Source organism: Bactrocera oleae, chromosome 2 (genome assembly GCF_042242935.1).
Source record: "Bactrocera oleae isolate idBacOlea1 chromosome 2, idBacOlea1, whole genome shotgun sequence".
Taxonomy (NCBI): Eukaryota; Metazoa; Arthropoda; class Insecta; order Diptera; family Tephritidae; genus Bactrocera; species Bactrocera oleae.
The window spans coordinates 24584239-24602725 of NC_091536.1; the positions used below are offsets into that span (position 1 = coordinate 24584239).

At 34.3% G+C, this 18487-nt stretch overlaps 5 protein-coding genes across 8 annotated transcripts; 3 read left to right on the top strand and 2 right to left on the bottom strand.

The window, feature by feature from the left end:
- Positions 1-209: 209 nt before the first annotated feature.
- On the bottom strand, positions 210-1537 carry Trm7-32 (tRNA methyltransferase 7-32). Of its 2 annotated transcripts, XM_036377256.2 has the most exons (4): positions 1427-1537; positions 1141-1325; positions 434-1089; positions 210-375 (listed from the first exon to the last, which is right to left on the bottom strand). In XM_036377256.2, the coding sequence occupies exons 2-4, from the start codon at positions 1259-1261 to the stop codon at positions 232-234; spliced, it is 921 nt and encodes a 306-aa protein (XP_036233149.1). In that variant the 5' UTR covers positions 1262-1325; positions 1427-1537; the 3' UTR covers positions 210-231. The 2 variants fall into 2 exon arrangements, with proteins under 2 accessions (XP_036233149.1, XP_014088720.2); XM_014233245.3 differs by lacking the exon at positions 1427-1537 and having other exon boundaries at positions 1141-1404.
- Positions 1538-1545: 8 nt separating this feature from the next.
- Non3 (Ribosome production factor 2-like protein Non3) lies at positions 1546-3518 on the top strand. Of its 2 annotated transcripts, XM_036377251.2 has the most exons (4): positions 1546-1630; positions 2187-2416; positions 2475-2690; positions 2742-3518. In XM_036377251.2, exons 2-4 carry the CDS (start codon positions 2397-2399, stop codon positions 3448-3450), a joined length of 945 nt encoding a protein of 314 aa, XP_036233144.1. In that variant the 5' UTR covers positions 1546-1630; positions 2187-2396; the 3' UTR covers positions 3451-3518. The 2 variants fall into 2 exon arrangements, with proteins under 2 accessions (XP_036233144.1, XP_036233143.1); XM_036377250.2 differs by lacking the exon at positions 1546-1630 and having other exon boundaries at positions 2105-2416.
- On the bottom strand, positions 3451-4483 carry LOC106616549 (COMM domain-containing protein 2). The gene has a single exon (XM_014233246.3). It carries the CDS (start codon positions 4192-4194, stop codon positions 3529-3531), a length of 666 nt encoding a protein of 221 aa, XP_014088721.2. The 5' UTR covers positions 4195-4483; the 3' UTR covers positions 3451-3528.
- A 124-nt stretch (positions 4484-4607) lies between these two features.
- Positions 4608-8232, top strand: Rlip (Ral interacting protein). Of its 2 annotated transcripts, none has more exons than XM_036377248.2 (6): positions 4608-4844; positions 4917-5055; positions 5115-5669; positions 5728-6036; positions 6254-7623; positions 7854-8232. In XM_036377248.2, the coding sequence occupies exons 1-5, from the start codon at positions 4745-4747 to the stop codon at positions 7188-7190; spliced, it is 2040 nt and encodes a 679-aa protein (XP_036233141.2). In that variant the 5' UTR covers positions 4608-4744; the 3' UTR covers positions 7191-7623; positions 7854-8232. The 2 variants fall into 2 exon arrangements, with proteins under 2 accessions (XP_036233141.2, XP_014088742.3); XM_014233267.3 differs by having other exon boundaries at positions 4610-4844; positions 5112-5669.
- On the top strand, positions 8046-10663 carry Mdh2 (malate dehydrogenase 2). Its single transcript, XM_014233268.3, has 4 exons — positions 8046-8232; positions 8466-8673; positions 9446-9642; positions 9914-10663. The coding sequence occupies exons 1-4, from the start codon at positions 8167-8169 to the stop codon at positions 10451-10453; spliced, it is 1011 nt and encodes a 336-aa protein (XP_014088743.1). The 5' UTR covers positions 8046-8166; the 3' UTR covers positions 10454-10663.
- The last annotated feature ends 7824 nt before the right edge of the window (positions 10664-18487 follow it).

Here is an 18487-nt window from a genome sequence, read left to right on the forward strand (position 1 = left end):
AAGGACATCCTATGAAAAGTTTCCTGCGGTACCGTTAATATGTAACTACCAAATTTAACGACGATGAAGAATTAATCACCAAAACTGACTGCCGACTACTTTCAAGAAAATCAATTTCTTACTATAAAAATGTTGTATCGGGCATCTAAACTGAATATTAAGTTTTCAGTTATAAGCAAATTATAAGTTTTGTTAAAAAATACAAAATGTTAGAATGATACATCCACATCTTTATTTCTCTCCATCTTCATGTTTAACGGTTATGGCCGAATGTTTAATCGAACAATTTTTAAGCTTTTCTAAAATTTCCTTGTAAGCTGGAGAAATAGGTTTTTGTACTACTTCCTTATATGTGTATTCCGAGTTTTCGTTGAGCTGGAGATGAAGAAATAAAAAATGTGTTAATATTAAAAATTACAAATAAAATACTTACCTTTAAACTGTACGACATATCTGAGTCGAATCCACGCATATCGCCGCATACTACAAACGGAATAAGTTTACGATTTACATTCGAGTTTGTTTCATCTACTATCACTTGTACGTTATCAACCATTGGGTTTATCATTTGTGGAATATAACCGTCTGGACAGCGATAATTTTGACACACTACAAACGCTTCAATACTAGAATTTCTTGAGCTAGCTGGTTTGGCTATGGATACTTTCTCAAAGAATATACGTAATTGAGAATATAGCAAATTTGTGTCTTTGCCGCGAAAAATCTTGGCGACAAAATTTCCGCCTGTCATCAACACGTGTGTGGTAATACTTAGTGCAGCTAACAGCAATTGACTCTGGATGTATTCGTCGATATCGTGAAGACCGGTAACATCAGGTGCTCCATCGCATATAACTAATTGTGCCTTTTGGGATTCACCACCGAAATGATCAATTATGGCTTGCGCTGTACTTAATTTTGTTATATCGCCTTGGATCTGTGTAACACCAGGCAAGGGTGCCATAGCTTGTAAATCCACTGCTATGATTTTTACCTCCTCGTTGTCAGTGCGATTCTCGTAGAGACGTTTTGAAAGTACTTGGGTCCAACTACCCGGTGCAGCACATAAGTCAACGGCTCGTGTTACATCTTATGAAAAAAAAAAATGTAAGTAATATAAGTAATGAAACAAATACAAACCTTTCAAAATATGAAATTTTTCATCGATCTGTAGCAATTTAAATGCGCTTCTAGCACGCCAACCCTCTTCTTTCGCTAAACGATAATATATATCTCTTTTATCTTTAGAGGTCTTTCCCATTGTACGAGTATAAACTAAAACACTCTTTCTAAGTTAAGTGTTTTACAAGTTATATTAAAAAGTTCTGCAAATTGGGTTAGAACAGATAGCAAGAATCATGGAATTGCAATATCTTAATCATTTTTGAAAGGAAGTTTTTTTCATATTTGCTTTAACTATTCATACCAGTTTCTCTTCGCAAGAGAACGTCGAAATTTTGACGTTATCTGCAATTATACTCAAGAATGATAGAATACAACGACAACAATTTCCCGTTACTTTTTTCGGTTTAGGGTCTGACAACTGTTACAAAACAAATTGCACTATGCCGCCTTCCAGTGACGTATTATTTTGAGTTGGGAAGAAGAATCATAGAACAGCATGTAAATTGTAAATAAAAACGTAAACAATTTCCTTAATCCGTGATTAATTTATTAGTTTATAGTGAAAAAACCTAACTGAAATTAAAATATTTTGATTTTGTAAAATGAAGTGTGCAGTGGCGAGTTGAAATAACTATTAAGCAAATAAACCAATAAAAATGAACTATTTCAGTTTTCCTTCGGATATACAAGTAGCCAAAAATTTGTTAATTTTAATTCATAATCATAATAATTATAAATTCAGAATGTTTTCACTATAATCTTATTATAATAAGTCAAAACTATTATTAATATATATATATTTGTGTATAATATAAGAAACTACTACGGGATACATCGCCATTGCAATCAATCACTTAATTGGCAATTATGTTGCCAATAGATAAAAGTATTTATTTCAAAATGTCCAAAACATCTCCCCGTAACATTATTTTATTTATTTCAGTAAGATTTTTTTCACAATAAAATATGAAATTAAGTCTATTTCACGAATTTAAATAAGGGTTTATAATTTTATGTACAATTTACATGCTGTTCTATGCTTGTTCTTCTCAACTCAAAAGAAACACGTCACAAGATGGTGATTGGCGTAATCATCTATTTGGTCATTCTTGATTATACTCAACAAAATCTTAAAATCGAACGGAACTATTAGGACAGTCAAAGTATTTGTATGTTGAGTTGTCAAAATCAACCAACACGTGTAATTACCCGGTATATATTAGCATTTAGTTTGCTTTAATTTTTGTGGGTATAATAAATAAGAACTAAAGATGTCTCTAATGCGTATAAGGTAAACTATGGAAAACGTTTTTAATTCTTATATTAACATTTGTATTTCCATGATTTAGAAAACCAAAAACCCGTAAGGGAAAGCAGATATTGTTGAGCCGCGAACCGCAGCTTATAGAACCTACACGTACTATGCTTTTCGTTGATGGTCGCAAATGCGGTGGAGATATAAAATCTTGCATGAAGGATCTTCAACAGCTACGTAAGCCTCTCGTAAAAATATTAAATCGTAAAAACGATATTACTCCATTTGATGATCCATCCTCTTTAGAATTGTGAGTTGTTTTTTTTCAATTACTATATTTGTACTAACATATTTCCCATAGCTTGACAATGAAAAACGACTGTGCACTATTTGCATTCGGCTCGACATCAAAAAAGAGGCCAAATAATTTAATTCTTGGGCGTATTTTTGAAAACGAAATATTGGATATGATTGAATTGGGCATAAAGCATTACACTTCAATGCCTGAATATAAAACAGAAAAAATCGGTACAAATGTAAAACCATGCCTTATTTTCAATGGGCCACGTTGGAATCAAACTGAAGAATTACGTCGTCTTAGAAACTTGTTAATAGATACATTCCATAAAGATAAAGTAGACGCTATTCGTCTACAGGGAGTGGAACATGCAGTCAGTTTCACATGTACGGAAGATTTAACCATATTGATGAGATCTTATAAAATAATGTTAAAAAAATCTGGACAAAAGACACCTCGTATAGAACTTTTAGAAATTGGTCCTTCCGCTGATTTTTCAATTCGTCGAACAAAAATCGCTTCAGATGATCTTTACAAACAGGCTAGAAAACAACCAAAACAATTGCAACCGAAAAAGAAGAAGAACGTTACATATGATGAATTGGGAAATACGCATGGCCGTGTCCATTTGGGAAAACAAAATGTAACGAAGATACAAACGCGTCGCGTGAAGGGATTGAAGAAAACGCCAGAGGAAAAGCGCGACAGTAGGCAGAAAAAGAAAGAATTGATAAAAGCAGCTGCCAAAGAACTACTGAAAAATGCACTATAGTAAAGATATATCTGTTTATTACAGTAGATTTTAATTTTAATAAAATAGTTTTAAAGTTGTTATATTAATATTGCTGTATCAATGAATTCCACTAACGATGTTACGTATACGTCTACTCTTCGATTCATAAAGAGCTGTTTCTAATACTTGTATTATATGGACCAAACTACTCAGATCGGTTTGCACCAATAAGTCCTTGCGATTTCGTCTTTCATCCGAATGTATCGCCTGACCTCCACCATCTTCGAGAAGGTCTCTGTTTTCGTTTTTTGGTTCGGTGTGTAAATATAACTTCATTGTTACTCGTATACTACTTTGCCGCAAGAGGCTTCGTGTAGCTAAACGCACCTCCAAACGCCATTCAATATTAACCAAACGATACGCTCGAATATTAGCAGACTTGATTGATCCTTCAACGAAATGTCGTTTGCTGCTCACAAATTGCGACAACACTTGCATGACGTCATTACTATAGCCTTCCTCCTGTTGTAAACTTTGCAGGTCGAACTCACTAGTATTCCCTTTAGTGGCATTAATGAGTAAGGCAATAAGTGCCTCAACTGCATGTTGCACCACACCTGTATCTGTAGAATATTTTTCAGCAAGATGTTGATAACGTTGAGTATTCGGGCCAAGAGACAAGTACTCAAATGCTGCCTTGCAAAGCTCCACAACATCTTCCGAACGACGATCGCGTAATAATTCTAAATGTCTCCGTTGACCTGTTTTTAAATTTAATAACATTTTAGCTCAAAATTTTTTCAAAAAGCAGCGCAAGACTATTATTGCTACTAATTTTTGTAAATAAATACAATAAAACTACTAATGACGTTTACGAGTCATTAACAATCCACTCAAAATACAGCTGATAACTGCGCCGTATTAACTCTTGCATAGTACCGTACGAAAAATGCCGACCATCTTATCAAAGGCAATTAATTAAATTATTCTGAATCCCATTATTTATATAATAACATTCAAGCCACAAAAAAACGATTAAACTAAGTTTAAATAATTTCTAATAAATTTTCAAATTAAAAATGTATTTAAAACTTGTATGCAGATATGTGAACCTCCTACATAATTTATTTACTCTCTTAAACGGAAAAAGGGAGCGTTTAGAAGAGTATTATATGTTGTTTTTGCTTTATTATTAACTGACAGCTGTTCTGTTGACAATTGAGAACAATGTAAATTTTCTCTAGTGGGTTGTAAATAAATAAGTTCTTGTTTATTAATCAATATAATAGTGGCACATTAGCATATACTCAGGTAGTGGTTCCATAAGCAAATTATGGATTTCGACAGCCCGGACGTTGAGAAAGATTTTCCTGGTTTATATGCTTCTGAAGGTGGGGAGGGAAAATCTAAAAAGGGCAAAGAAGATAGCGATTGTAAGTGTATATGCACATTTTAAATAATATATTAGAATTATGTACATAAATAAATAATTAACATATCTGCAGATAGTGAGGGTGAACACGATAAAGTAAGTAAAAAAGATCTATTAATTGGTAGGCGAAAAGATAAAAAGGAAAAAGGCAAAGATCGTGGGTATGCAGCTTTAGAAGGTGAAAGCTCTCCAGAGGAGGAGTTAGAAGCGAAGTAAGTTAATGTCCTTTCAAGTAAATTCTATTCATAATCATTGAATATTTAATTAGAAGTCCCTCGAAGTCAAAAAAGTTGAAAACATTTAAATTCAGTTCGTCCAAAAGCAAGGAAAAACGCGAAAAGTCGCGTGATAAAGACAAGTCTGAGAGGGACTTACGGGAGGAGGAAAAACCAAAGGAAAAAGAGAAGACTGAAAAAGAAAAAGAGGTAAAAAAAAAAGATAAAGAACGCAAAGAAAAGGAAAAGAAGGAAAAAATCAAGGATAAGGATAAAGAAAAGGAAAAAAAGGAAAAGAAAGTTAAACAAGCTGGTAACGCTTCCGAAGAAGTGTTAGAATTGGGCGATGTTCAGCCTGTTTTTGGTGTATCAATAAGTCTAGCTACTGAAAGAAGTCGTTGCCATGATGGTGTTGATTTGCCGCTTGTTGTACGCGATTGTATTGATTACCTCGAGGAGCACGCATTGAAAAATGATCAAATATATAAGGTAGAACCGTTGAAGACACGCATACAACACTTTAGACGACTATATAATAACAGAGAAAGGCAAGCAGATACTGATGAGCTCGATATAGCAACAGCATGCGCTTTATTGAAGTTATTCTTACGGTAACAAAAGGTGAATATTGTCAAAACTAGATGTATTATAATATGCTCATACTTTTAGAGAACTGCCGGAACCGGTTTTAACCACAGACTTAATATCTCATTTTGAGGATACAGCATCAATTAACTCGCAGAATAAACAACAAGATGAGCTTAAAAAATTACTTGAACTACTACCCAGTTGCAACAGAACTCTACTCACTTGGATAATATTACATTTTGATTCGGTAATTCAACATGGCAAGCACAATAAATTAACGATTGAATCGTTGGCGATGCTGTTAAGTCCGCCTATGCAGATGTCGCATCGTTTATTAGTTACATTTTTATCTCACAGTGGAATTTTGTTTACAAATGTATCCCTTATCAAGTAAGTAAATCAGATGTGAGTATTCTTCAACACATTGATGATAAGATAATCTATGTGTAACATAATATAGTCTTTAATTAGAATTCTTTGTCTTAAATAATGTTGTCAAGATGCAAGCCTAATGGCTTTTATAGATTTGTTAAATTATTTATTAAGTACGAAGTGCGACAGTCGATATGTTTTGCTAGATAAAATGTTTTTTTTTTTTGTTTTACAGATATGTGCCACCAATAACCCCATCAAGCCCGAAACTTCCAGAGACTGCGGAAGATATTCAAATAGAGCTATGTAAACAAGAAAGCTTACTTACACAGATTCATGCCGAAATGAATGCTGGATTTGTTTCCAAAAAACGAGAAGAACAATTGTGGGAAGTGCAGCGAATTATCACGCAGCTTAAGCGTAAGTTGCGTAGTTTTGAGAAGCGACATGAGAAGTCAATTGAGGAATCACAAATAGCCGCAACAAATGCATTACAAAATATTAGCGACACCACTGATTCTAGTACCATAATGCAACCGGGGCAAAATATTTTAAAGGAAACCGATAATAGCTTGGCGAACCAAAACATGAACTGTACCCACACTGAAGAACAAGTTTCAAATGTAGTCAATATTGAATCGCCTGAAATAACAAAGGAAAAATCTTCCACAACGCTTCCGGTCAAAACACTAGTTGTGCAGGAAGAGCCAGAAAAGGTTCCAGAATCGGAACAATCATCGGTCAACGTAGATGATTCACATCCTGATGGAATTTACATTGATGAAGAATTGTCGTTCCTAATGGTGCCTAAAACTCATCCAGATTATTCTCAACTGATTCGTCTGCAATTAGAAAATCGTGAATTACTTCTTTGGAAGGCACAATTGCAAGCTCGTATAACTGCCGAACGTGCCGAAGTCCTGCGGCTTAAGCAGCAATATCAGCAGCAGCTTGCTGCAGCAGGCGCCAGTAGGAGTGATATTCCTAGTACAGCTTCTGTCATTTCAGATGATGTTATTGGAAGCGATGATGATTATGAAAAAATAATAGAGCATTATATACGAGAAAATACCTTATTGGAACAAAAAAAAGAAATACTTGCAAAAGAGCTGTTTGATGAACGGCGCGAATGCATCACTATGCAGGTTGAGTTGGAATTACAAAATTTTTAAACAAACGATCTATTAAGTATATTTACATACACACAAACACACATGTTAAATTTTTATTATATACCTAAATTACGCACTCATCTTTATTGTAAAATATTTACTTCCTTTATCTTTAGCAATTTTATCGTCATACAGTATATCCATTGAATTAGAACTTAGCAAATATGTAATTATCAAACTACATATATAAGAGCTTTATAGAGATTATAAATATACTGTTATAAAAACAATAAAATTAATCGAATGTTAAAAAAAAAATTTCAATTGTTTGATATACATATATGGTACACAATTTACCTTCTGTGGTTGATAATGGCTTATAAGCCACCAGATCAAAATTAGGCAATAACTAGGAAAATATAGTTTAAAAAACTAAAAAACCCGCTTTTAAAGCAGTTCAAACTAAAAAGTGAAAAATAATTTCAATATTACTGTAAGTTTATATATAATATTATACATATATGTATATAATTTTTATTAGCCAGGTTTTACATACATGGATTAGATTTTGATTATTTTTTATAAATTCAATATATTTACCAATAAACTTATGTATATAAAGAGAGAATGTTAATTCATTCCATTACTCCAGAAGAATTGCATGTAAATATTTTCAATATTATATTTATATATTTGTAATATTAAAATGCCGCCAACTTCAAGGGCCCTGAATATATAGGAAATATGGAAACGTCAAAAGTCTATATAGTACATAGTTCTTGATTGCGCAGTCGCCGGCATCTCTGCTGCGTATGTCAAATGTACCTTTCGTTTGTTCATATGGTGTACAACGTGCTGCTGTCATATGAGATGTTGTTGTTATAGAGGTTTAGTCGACTTCGCTGCTTTCATACTTGCAAATTTATTTTAGAAGGCAGAAAAGTTTCCACAAACGTGAGTGTTTGTGCATAATCAGCAGCCAGCGAAGCAGGAAAAGATTGTTACCGAATTTTTTAACTTTGTAAGACATATCAAAATGTTGAAGCAAGTAACCAAACAATTGGCCATCCAATCCGTAAGGGGATTTGCCACCACAAAGCAAGTAAGTGCTAATAATTTATTTAATGCAATAGACAGAATTGTCAAGTACTTGCTGTTTACGTAATCGACAAACGTAATATGTACATTCATATGTATATTTATATGACATATTGCATTTTAACTATACTTGTATTATAATTTACTCGTAAACTAATAATATGAGCACATCTACATATGTACAAGTCTAGCAATGTATAATATTGTAATAATAAAATAACTGAATTTATTTTATAGAACAACTTCAAGGTCACCGTATGCGGCGCCTCAGGTGGCATTGGCCAGCCACTTTCGCTGTTGTTAAAGAACAATCCTTTGGTCTCCAATTTGGCACTGTATGATATTGTACATACACCTGGAGTGGCTGCCGATTTGTCACATATTGACACCCAAAGCACCACAGAAGGCCACATGGGCGCAGAGCAGTTGGGCAAAGCGTTGAAAAGTAAGTTTATTACAGATTCAATTTAACGAGAGCGACTGAGTACGGTTAATTCATGTAAAACAGGGCCCATTTTTATATATTTTTTTAATAAAACACTTAACATATAATACCCTATGACATTTAAAGAATATTCTGTTAAATTTTCATGGAAAAATATTAAAAAGATACTGCGTGACAACAAATACTCTGGAGCATCTCGGATAAAAGTTGAATTGCGGTGCCCTGAATCATCTTATATCAAAAATTCAAAATTATATCGTTAGTAATCGCTTGTAACGCTGGGCCTTTTTTGAGTTTTAAATTTTTTACTTTTTGGAAAAATCCAATTTTTTGCGAAAATGTTAATATAAAATGAAAAATATAGAGAAATTTGAAAAAAATCTCTCCAGTGTAACCTCGTAAATTATGTATAAAAATAGTGTTTTCAGTAGTAGCAGAGAATATATTATATATAATTATAAAAAAATACATTCTCTGGTAGTAGTGCAGTAATTTTGAAGTTATGAGGGGTACCGACCAACTTTGAAAACATGAGTAGTGGGTAAACAGAACACGAAAATATATATAATATTCTTTATTGAGGTTAATTTTCATATATACATATATATGTATATATGGACACTTATACACACATACATACATATATATACGAATTTTGATAAGATAGGCAAAATGTAATTTAAAATACTGCTGTTTCTCAGTATCATGTGTTACTGTATTTCATAGCCGCAGTATAATAATTTTCGTTTACTCCATATATTATCCTTTTAAGATGCTGATGTTGTCGTTATACCTGCTGGTGTTCCACGCAAGCCCGGCATGACACGTGATGATCTTTTCAATGTTAACGCCGGCATCATCCGCGATATTGCCAACGAAATTTCTAAAAGCTGCCCAAAGGCACTAGTGGCCATCATCACCAACCCTGTTAATACCTGCGTTCCAATCGCTGCTGAGATTCTGAAAAAGGTTATATATCTACATATGTATTAATAAATTTTATAAAAACTATTTGATATTTTTAGTTTAATATTTGCATAACAACATTTGCAAACGAAAAATGCTATTGGTAGCAAAAGATGACAATTGATTTTCTCATTTCATATTATTCGAATAAATTTACGTACATACTATGTGTATCAAATACTCTGAACCATTTATATGCAATAGTTGTTATGCAATGAAATATTGATAATCCAGCACAATCATAAATATACTAATACGAGTCGTATAATTGCAGGCCGGCGTATATGATCCTAAACGTTTATTCGGCGTCTCTACTTTGGATGTAGTGCGTGCACGTGCCTTCATCGGTGCCGCTTTGGGTGTTGACCCACAGCAAGTAGATATTCCAGTTATCGGTGGACATTCCGGTGTTACCATTCTTCCTATCATTTCGCAATGCCAACCCGCTTTTAAGGGAGATCAGGCAACTATTGAGAAATTGACTGTACGCATTCAGGAGGCCGGTACTGAAGTTGTAAAAGCCAAAGCTGGCGCCGGTTCGGCAACACTTTCCATGGCATACGCTGGAGCGCGGTTCGCTGGCTCCTTGCTGAAAGGCTTGAATGGCGAGAAGGGCGTTGTAGAGTGCTCATACGTGCAATCTGATATTACTGAATCGACATTCTTCTCCACTCCATTGATATTGGGAAAGAATGGTCTAGAAGAGAATTTGGGTCTACCCAAATTGAATGATTTCGAAAAGAAGTTATTGGCAGCTGCATTGCCTGAGCTGAAGAAGAACATTCAAAAGGGTATTGATTTCGCCAATGCTTAAACGAAATCTCTCCCCAGCACTTAGTTTTTCGTACACATATGAATATTCTGCCACATACATCATCCCCGAAAGAAAAACTGATGGCATAAATATATTCGATGTATTATGTAACATTTTATTAAAAACATACTTAAGTTCAATGGTCTCTATAAAATATCTAAAAATAAATAGAAAACAATTGGAAATAAAAAGAAAATATTTAAATAGAAACTATATATTTAATATCTACTAGATATGGTAATATTTAATAAAAGGGAAAACTACAATGACTTTTTTTAAACGCTTTTATTAGCTTCACCTGCATGTTTGTATGTGTGTATCTATGTATGTATGCTTGTATGTATGTTTGTGTGCCTGTACATTTTTTTTAAATGGTACTGGAACCAGAGAACGTAAAGGAACGAGAAGGTGCAGGTTCGACAGCGAACATTGTAAAATTTCAATTCACCTCATGATGGGATGCTTTGTGTCAATTTAAACCAAACCAAAAGCGACAATATAAAATATATTGCATATACATATATGTATGTGTACAAATAATTGGTGTACACCAAATTTTTTTCAAAACAGAAATAGCATTGGTCATAATAAGAGGTGTAAGTTTTTTTTTTCGAAATAAAAACAAAAATCCAAAAAATTCTTTATTCGGTCCATGGGTTTTATATTCTCCTTGGTTTTTCACAAGTTTTAATTAATTAATTTTTGCCCGGTTTCCAATGGAGTAGCATTCCAAATATGGTGGCATAACGTTTTGCAAAATGTGTCGGTACACAAAGGCGGTCATTGTGTCCTTTATCCAAACAAGGTCCCTTTTTGGCCAGTGTTTCTTGGACGACCACGAGTTTTAGAGCCTTAGTTACAAAGTTTTTCGACCGCCGGTTTATTTACAATGAATCTGTACGTTTTTCCTTCATCACGCAATTTTTTTCCAATCGACGCTCTACATCGATGCTGTGCCTTTTGCGACCGATTCTAAATAATTTCTTCTTTTCAGTTTATGGTGTTTAAAGGAATATAATAATTATAAAATTGTGTTACCCAAAAAACTCCTAAAAGGTATATCACCAGATCCTCATCGATCGAATTGTTACTTATTAATGCGGTTAATATAAATTCTAGAAACTTCGCTGGGTTCGCTAAAGATGTGTCTAAAGAGATATTTCAATCTCAGTCTGGCAAAAGTTATGGTCCGATTTTGACCATTTTTAGTTTAGAAGGTGTGACTCCTTGAAAGCACTACTTTTACATGATTTTATTCCGATATCTTCGTTGTTACTTGATTTATATATTGCAATGAGAAAGAATCTGATGGAATTTATAATTTTGTTGTATGAATATATAATATATACATTTTCATATGCTGTGAAAATGGGCAAAATCAGATAATAACCACGCCCACTCCCCCTACAGTTATGTTAAAATATACTAAAAGTGCGATAACTGACGAAATAAATGCGCCATAAGCATTAATTTGCAGAAATAAGATGGTAGGGAAGAGCTTTATAGGAGAAGGTTCCAAAATTCCTTTAAAGGGTGTTTTTTAAAGTTTTTTTTTAAACTATAATTTATTAACATAAAAATGGTGTATATTAGAAAAATAAATAACCAGATTTTCTTTTTCCTAACTTACACAGAGAAATATAATAAATGAACACTTCGAAAAGTTATTTTAAAAGAGAAGTCATTTATTTGTTGTTTTATGAAGTGGAACTGATCTTAATTACTCAAAAATCTGATATTTAGTCATGATCAAAAGCACACCACTTATCCGACTTATTTGTATTCAAAATTATTACAATATATTTACGCATTTTAAAAATTTACAATCCGATAGAAACTCAACAACAGCAATAACAAAACGAATGGGAACTCTGAATTCCGATTCTTCATATTATCAGGCGTGCGAGTATATGCAAATAACGCAGCGTTGTAAGCAAATATAAACAAGAAAGACTTTACGACAGTTAGAGCCTGTAAGAACAAGCTACTCATATAATGGCATTACTATTACAGTTCCATAAATAGTTTACGCTGTGGTTGATTCGGAGTGGGTTTTAAACTAAAATGTAAAATGGCTTTTCTCTCTGTGTATGACACACATACACTTGAAGACGCTTTACATGTACTATATACATATACACCAACACAGATGCAATCAATTAAGCTCAGTTAAAATCAATTAAGCATCCCCCATGGAGAGCTTGTTTACCCGCTCACTGCCGGCATGTGGATTTGGTGACGTGAATGCCCGAATTCGGGAAAGTGTAAGTTTTTTTATTGTTTTATTTCACTATTTTTTGTCAGCCACATACGTACATGCAAATACCAACATTTTTCATGCGTATTTATATACACACACATACGTACGTACATTTTTATATTTAAAAGCGTTTCGCTTACTTTTTTTAACAGGCAATGCCTCCGTACGTATTTGTAAGGTATGAAATTGAATCACATTTTTCAACAAATACAAATCTTTTACAACAACGACATCTTGAGGTTTCAAAATAACTATAAGAATTTGTAAGCCTGATATATCGATTTTTGAACTGTTTACCTATACCATAAGGTCTAGAAAAAGGAAATCTATTATTTTGGCATTAAATTGAAGTTTTTATTTAATATAGTTAAAATATCTGATTTAAGTGAACTGCACTGTTTTTTCCGATAGCTTTTTGGCATTTTGAAGCTAATTTCATAATACCACTTTTATAAAAACCCTCGTCCCTATTGGCAAATAACTGGGACAGTCGATTTTCATAAGATTCTCTTGAGTTGAATTTTCACCAGCAAAATCATTCACCATAGACAGGAACAGGTAGTAATCGCTTAATTTTAGGCCCAAATTATAATGTGGATGCATAAAAACATTGCAACAAAGCTTATTGAGCATCTGGCGAGTCATTATCGATGTGGCGTAGTCCTGATGGAATTCCTTTCCTATTGGTCGAAGCTGGCTACTTCTGGGCGATTGCTTATTTTAGACGGTCCAATTATTGAGAGTACAGTTTCGAATTAAGAGTTTGACAATGGGGGAGGAGCTAATAGTAGATAATTCCCTGCCAATCCCCCCAAATATGTAGCAAACTCTTCCTGGCTTGGCCACCGTTTGCGCCGACTCACCGATATTTTTATCATCAGTAACATCCGCTTCAGATCAAATTCGACTCGGACTGGTTCTTTAAACTGCGCACACAAACCTTATCGATACACATTTTTTTCTTAGACTGGTAAAACATTTTTTATGTTCGTTGTGAAGTTTGATCTCCATATATCAGATAATGTGTGTTTCGCAGCTATTTGTTTACGGCGCGAAAACTTTGTCTGGCGATTTGTATATATTGGGTCAATGGCGCGTTGCCCGAAGTGCATTTTTCAGTTTTGAAAAACAGAAAAAGTCACAGCCAAATCTGGCGAATACGGTTACTGAGCGGGCAGGGGATAGAATATGCCCGCGGCAAGGCATGCCTGTCGTAAAAGGCGACTAAAAGCCAATATGCACTATGACTGTTATTATATACCTTGCTCAGTAATATCAGCATAGTATGTTGAGGAATAGTGCTATAATACTCAGCTTGAACTGATATTATAAACACTTTAAATGAAAAAGCGAATAAAAAGACATTTGAAGTTCAAGCGACAAATGTCACCAGTCATTTGAGTAATGGGTAGCTCAACTGGCAGTAGTTTAGGCTACGCAGTCTGACCGGAGACTTTCCGGTACCACGGGGAGCAGAAAGCCCTTGGACTTCTGTTCAATCTGCTCATTGGGTTCGGCCCTTTGGGGAGTATCGTGGTGGCTGTGGTTTAAACCTAAATGCTGGAAGAACTGAATTTTCAGTTCGAAAAAAGAAGTTGCACAAGCAACTGGGTGCCGTACCCGAAAACGGAAGAGGTTTTGGGTCGGCCTCGAATCACACCAAGATGGTAGTGTGGACCCAGACACACTGCCACTGGTATCCAAATAAATACTTGCAAAAAGCTCGTATTGTTTGGGGCGCTTATCAACGCATTGTATTGATACGTTGTGTTTTGGAACACCGTGAGGTAAGGCCGTCGCCGGCAGGTACTCACGTAAATCTACAACGAAAGTTGTCGCTTCGTGTTTGGTCAAAAATTCAGTCACAATCATGCTAGAATGTGAAGGCGCATTCAGTTCTTTTAGTACTATTCTGGCATTGAGTCGACCCATAAAAGGCCATATAGCCATATGAATGCCAATACATTGTAAAAATATTTAAGTAGGCAAAGTTTTGACTTAAAACACAATCGGTTTTAACCGGTGGCTAGCGAAAATCATGCGAAAGCTTGGCTTAAGATTTAAGCATTATTAAAGTGTTTACTAATATTTTATTTGCCAATTGCAAATTCGTGGAATTTATCCCCTATACACATTTGTACAATATATTGCAAACAAATAATGGAAAAAGGGTTTAAAACTGTTTACTTGTATGTACACAAACATGTAGAAATTAGAAACGTTTTAACATGCCATAACTTTGAGCAATATAAAACAACACTCCTCCAGCCCATTAGCCCAATAAAAGTATAACAGCTTAGTCATTTCGAATGCGATCACCTAAGGGTTGCACACTTAATGCCCCCGCGATTTGACAGCCCACCAGAAGACATATACACACACTCAACTTGTTTAGAAATTTAAACCCAAAAACATATTGTACGGGTTATTTTCGTCGAGCATATCGGTTAATTCGATTTGAAATGTTGTTTCACATGAAATTGGAAATCAATAATAAGGGTGAAATTGTCATCACTGCGTTACTGATCTCCAGAAATCACCAACACACATTAGGACGCTATTGTTTGAACAGAAAAAACAACACCAAGCGACATAAACACAATATCTGCCGCTATTAAAGAAATAATAGCAAACCCTTTAAACGAATTCTCCCAAGACCAATCGGCAAATATGTAATCGTAATATCCTTTAGTACACGCATACATATATATGTATATATATGGTATTTGTAGAGCAATCAACATCTAGGAAATTTCATACTTCTCTCAACTAACAAATTGGTGCCCAAAGCATGTTTTCAGGGACTTCTCGGTGATCAATTGCAAACTTCGAGCATATTTTTGTCTTAAGTAAGCTTCTCATAAAATTTATTAGCTGTTCGGAGTCGGTTAAAACCTGTAAGTTTCTTTATGTGTTAGATCGCATCAAGGCAGATAAATAAAAGAAGCCGAGCTAGGCCGATAATCTAGCAAAAGTTAGTCTTCGTCCATAAATTCTGTTACAAAGTTGTGAATGCATACAATGAGGACAAAATCGCTGAAAAAAGTGTCGTTACTTTTTATTGTAATTTGTATGCAGTGTCTACTCATATATAATAACACTTTGAAACAGTAATTTTGTTTTATGAAGTTTCTTACCCGATTTTGTATGATTTTGCCACGCTGATTCCAAATCTGTAGTCTCTAGCAGCTCTAGTTTTCGAGATATAAATATATTACATTTTTAGCCAAAAATACTACAATTTTAGAATAAAAAAATATATTGCTCTTACTTAACATGAAAAAAACTTTTTTTTATATGCTTTTCTTGGATGAGTCGAAACATCAGTCTTTTTTGAATGCTCCAGCAGTAATCAGCCAACATATTTGCATTTTAGCGACCCTGGTATCGCCTAAATTTTCTTGATGCCCATGTTACATCCTAGTCTCTGGAAGTGCAACACGAGCTGCTCAATGTGTGGAATGTAGTCTGGCGACTTTTTATTTCCCAAGAAATTTTGCACAACCCAAAAATAAATTCAATCCATGTAGATTTCTCCTTATCTGTCATACAATCAGTAAAATGTTCGTATTTTATTAGTTGCCTAATTTGAGGACCGCCAAAAATACCAGCTTAAATTTTTTCTGTGCTTAATTTTGAAAATATTTTATTGATATATTTAAAACATTCCCCATCCATATTACCATTTTAAGATCGACGCATATCAAACTGTTGTGGTCTATGTATTGTATTTTCTCCATAACCGAATATGCCTTTTTTTATAGAATTTCATTTGAAAACGACAAAATCTACGCCAAAACCTCCAAAGACGCAAAAAATTTATTCCAAGGGTTCCACGTGGTCACCATCCAGCTGCTGAAAAGGTTTAGTAGGGAGTCTTCTGTCAAAACGTTACACTTCCTCACTTCTATGAAGAAGGGGTTTAAACTAGGGCAAAAGTGTAAGCAAATTTTCGAGCAAGATTCTGCTCCAGCACATAAAACAAAAACCACCCAGCAGTGACTTAAAAGCACTTTATAGCTGCAAATGATTGGGCGTCGAAAAGACCAAATTTTAATCCATTGGACTATAGTTTGTGGGCAGAGCTGAAGAAAACTCCACAAAAATTTGGAGTCTCCAAAAGTCTTTGGTTCGAGCACGGTCTTCCATACCAATAGAAACTGTGCGTGCTGCTATTGATCAATAGCCGAACCATTTCAGTGCTTTTCCAAAAGCAAAAGGTGACAATTCGGAATAAAATGTTGTATATTGCTTATGTTTTATATGCATTATTAAATCAAATTATCTTTCTTATAGTTTCATTTTATAACAGCCTGAACTGGTAACAGAAATTTCTGACTGAACTAAGTACTAACATAAAATGTCATAAAAGTAAGAATTTGTGGGATGATTCAAAGAGGAACGTCCAGTCATTTACATTGATCTCAAGGTCACATTAAAATTGGTAGACTAGAGTGAATTTCAAAATTTATTGATAATTTTGAAGTGCAGGAATAACTTACATTTAACATAAAGTTCCTCAATTAACATCATCAACATCATCACCATCTTCCATAATCTCTTATTAACCGCACTACATTGGACAAATCATTACTTATCAGGGTTTGCTTTTAACGGGCTAGATTTTACACGATTCCCATTCTTAAACGCACACTCGTGCTTTAGCTGATGTGTGCACATAATCAGTTGATAGCATTTCCTTAACTATTATGTCGAAAGCATATATTCTGAAATCGCAAAATCAAACAATTCAAAATAATTGCCATCAATTATGACTATTTCCACTCAGCGCCATTCAAAGTCCATTTCGGATGGAATCGAAGAAACGAACAATCATTCTGCAATAGCGGCATAAAATGTGGAAAATTGGAAGCCACGCCCATCAGACAAGCTCTCTTCCAAAGTAACTGGTGGTACGGATATTTATGTATAGTAGATATGCCGGCATGGTCTCTTCGCAAAATCTTGAAAAAACAATTCACTTACAACTATGTCATTGTCATTTGAGGACTTTGACCTCTATAACCTAGCTTGAAGCAAATGTAATATGTATGTTTCCTACGAGTACATATGTGTGCGATACAAGACGTGGGTGGGAGAGTCATGCTGTTATGACGTATGGTGGGCTCGTCTCAATCCATCCAAAATGTGACTCAAACAATTCGAATACACCACTTTACAATTGATTTAAATTCAAGTGATTGTGTAATAAATTGAACTGAGTTAATTTTCTGCAGATTTTTTTTCTTGCAACTCAAAACCATTTCGGAGCGATTCTTAAGCCCAGTAACCTAATTTAATTTGAGATATACATAGCGGTGGAAGTTAACACAAGAGTGTAAGCGTAACATTGCTTGTAAGGACCGTATATAGTTGATATGTACTCGTACATATAATTTAGCGCAATTAATTGTTGTTGTTGAGGCGATGTCGCCACAGAATCATTACAGGTTATTGACGTTGTCACTAAACGCGCAGAAAGTGATCGAAACCTTGTCCTTGATTTATTAACTAAATATAAAGCTGTCATATGTATAACTATTATAATAAATTTCCATTTAATTTATAGGGAGAGGCTCTAGCCATAACCTAAAAGAAATACAAAATTTTAATTTCCTTTACATTACAAAAGCAGTTGCAAAATACCCGCAAAGTATGATTCATAAGTCCTGTAAATCGCGTTTTGATACAAACTTTTTACGCAATCAACGCATACACGATTGTATAAATATATCACATATCACATATACCATACAAAATTATGTTATAATTAT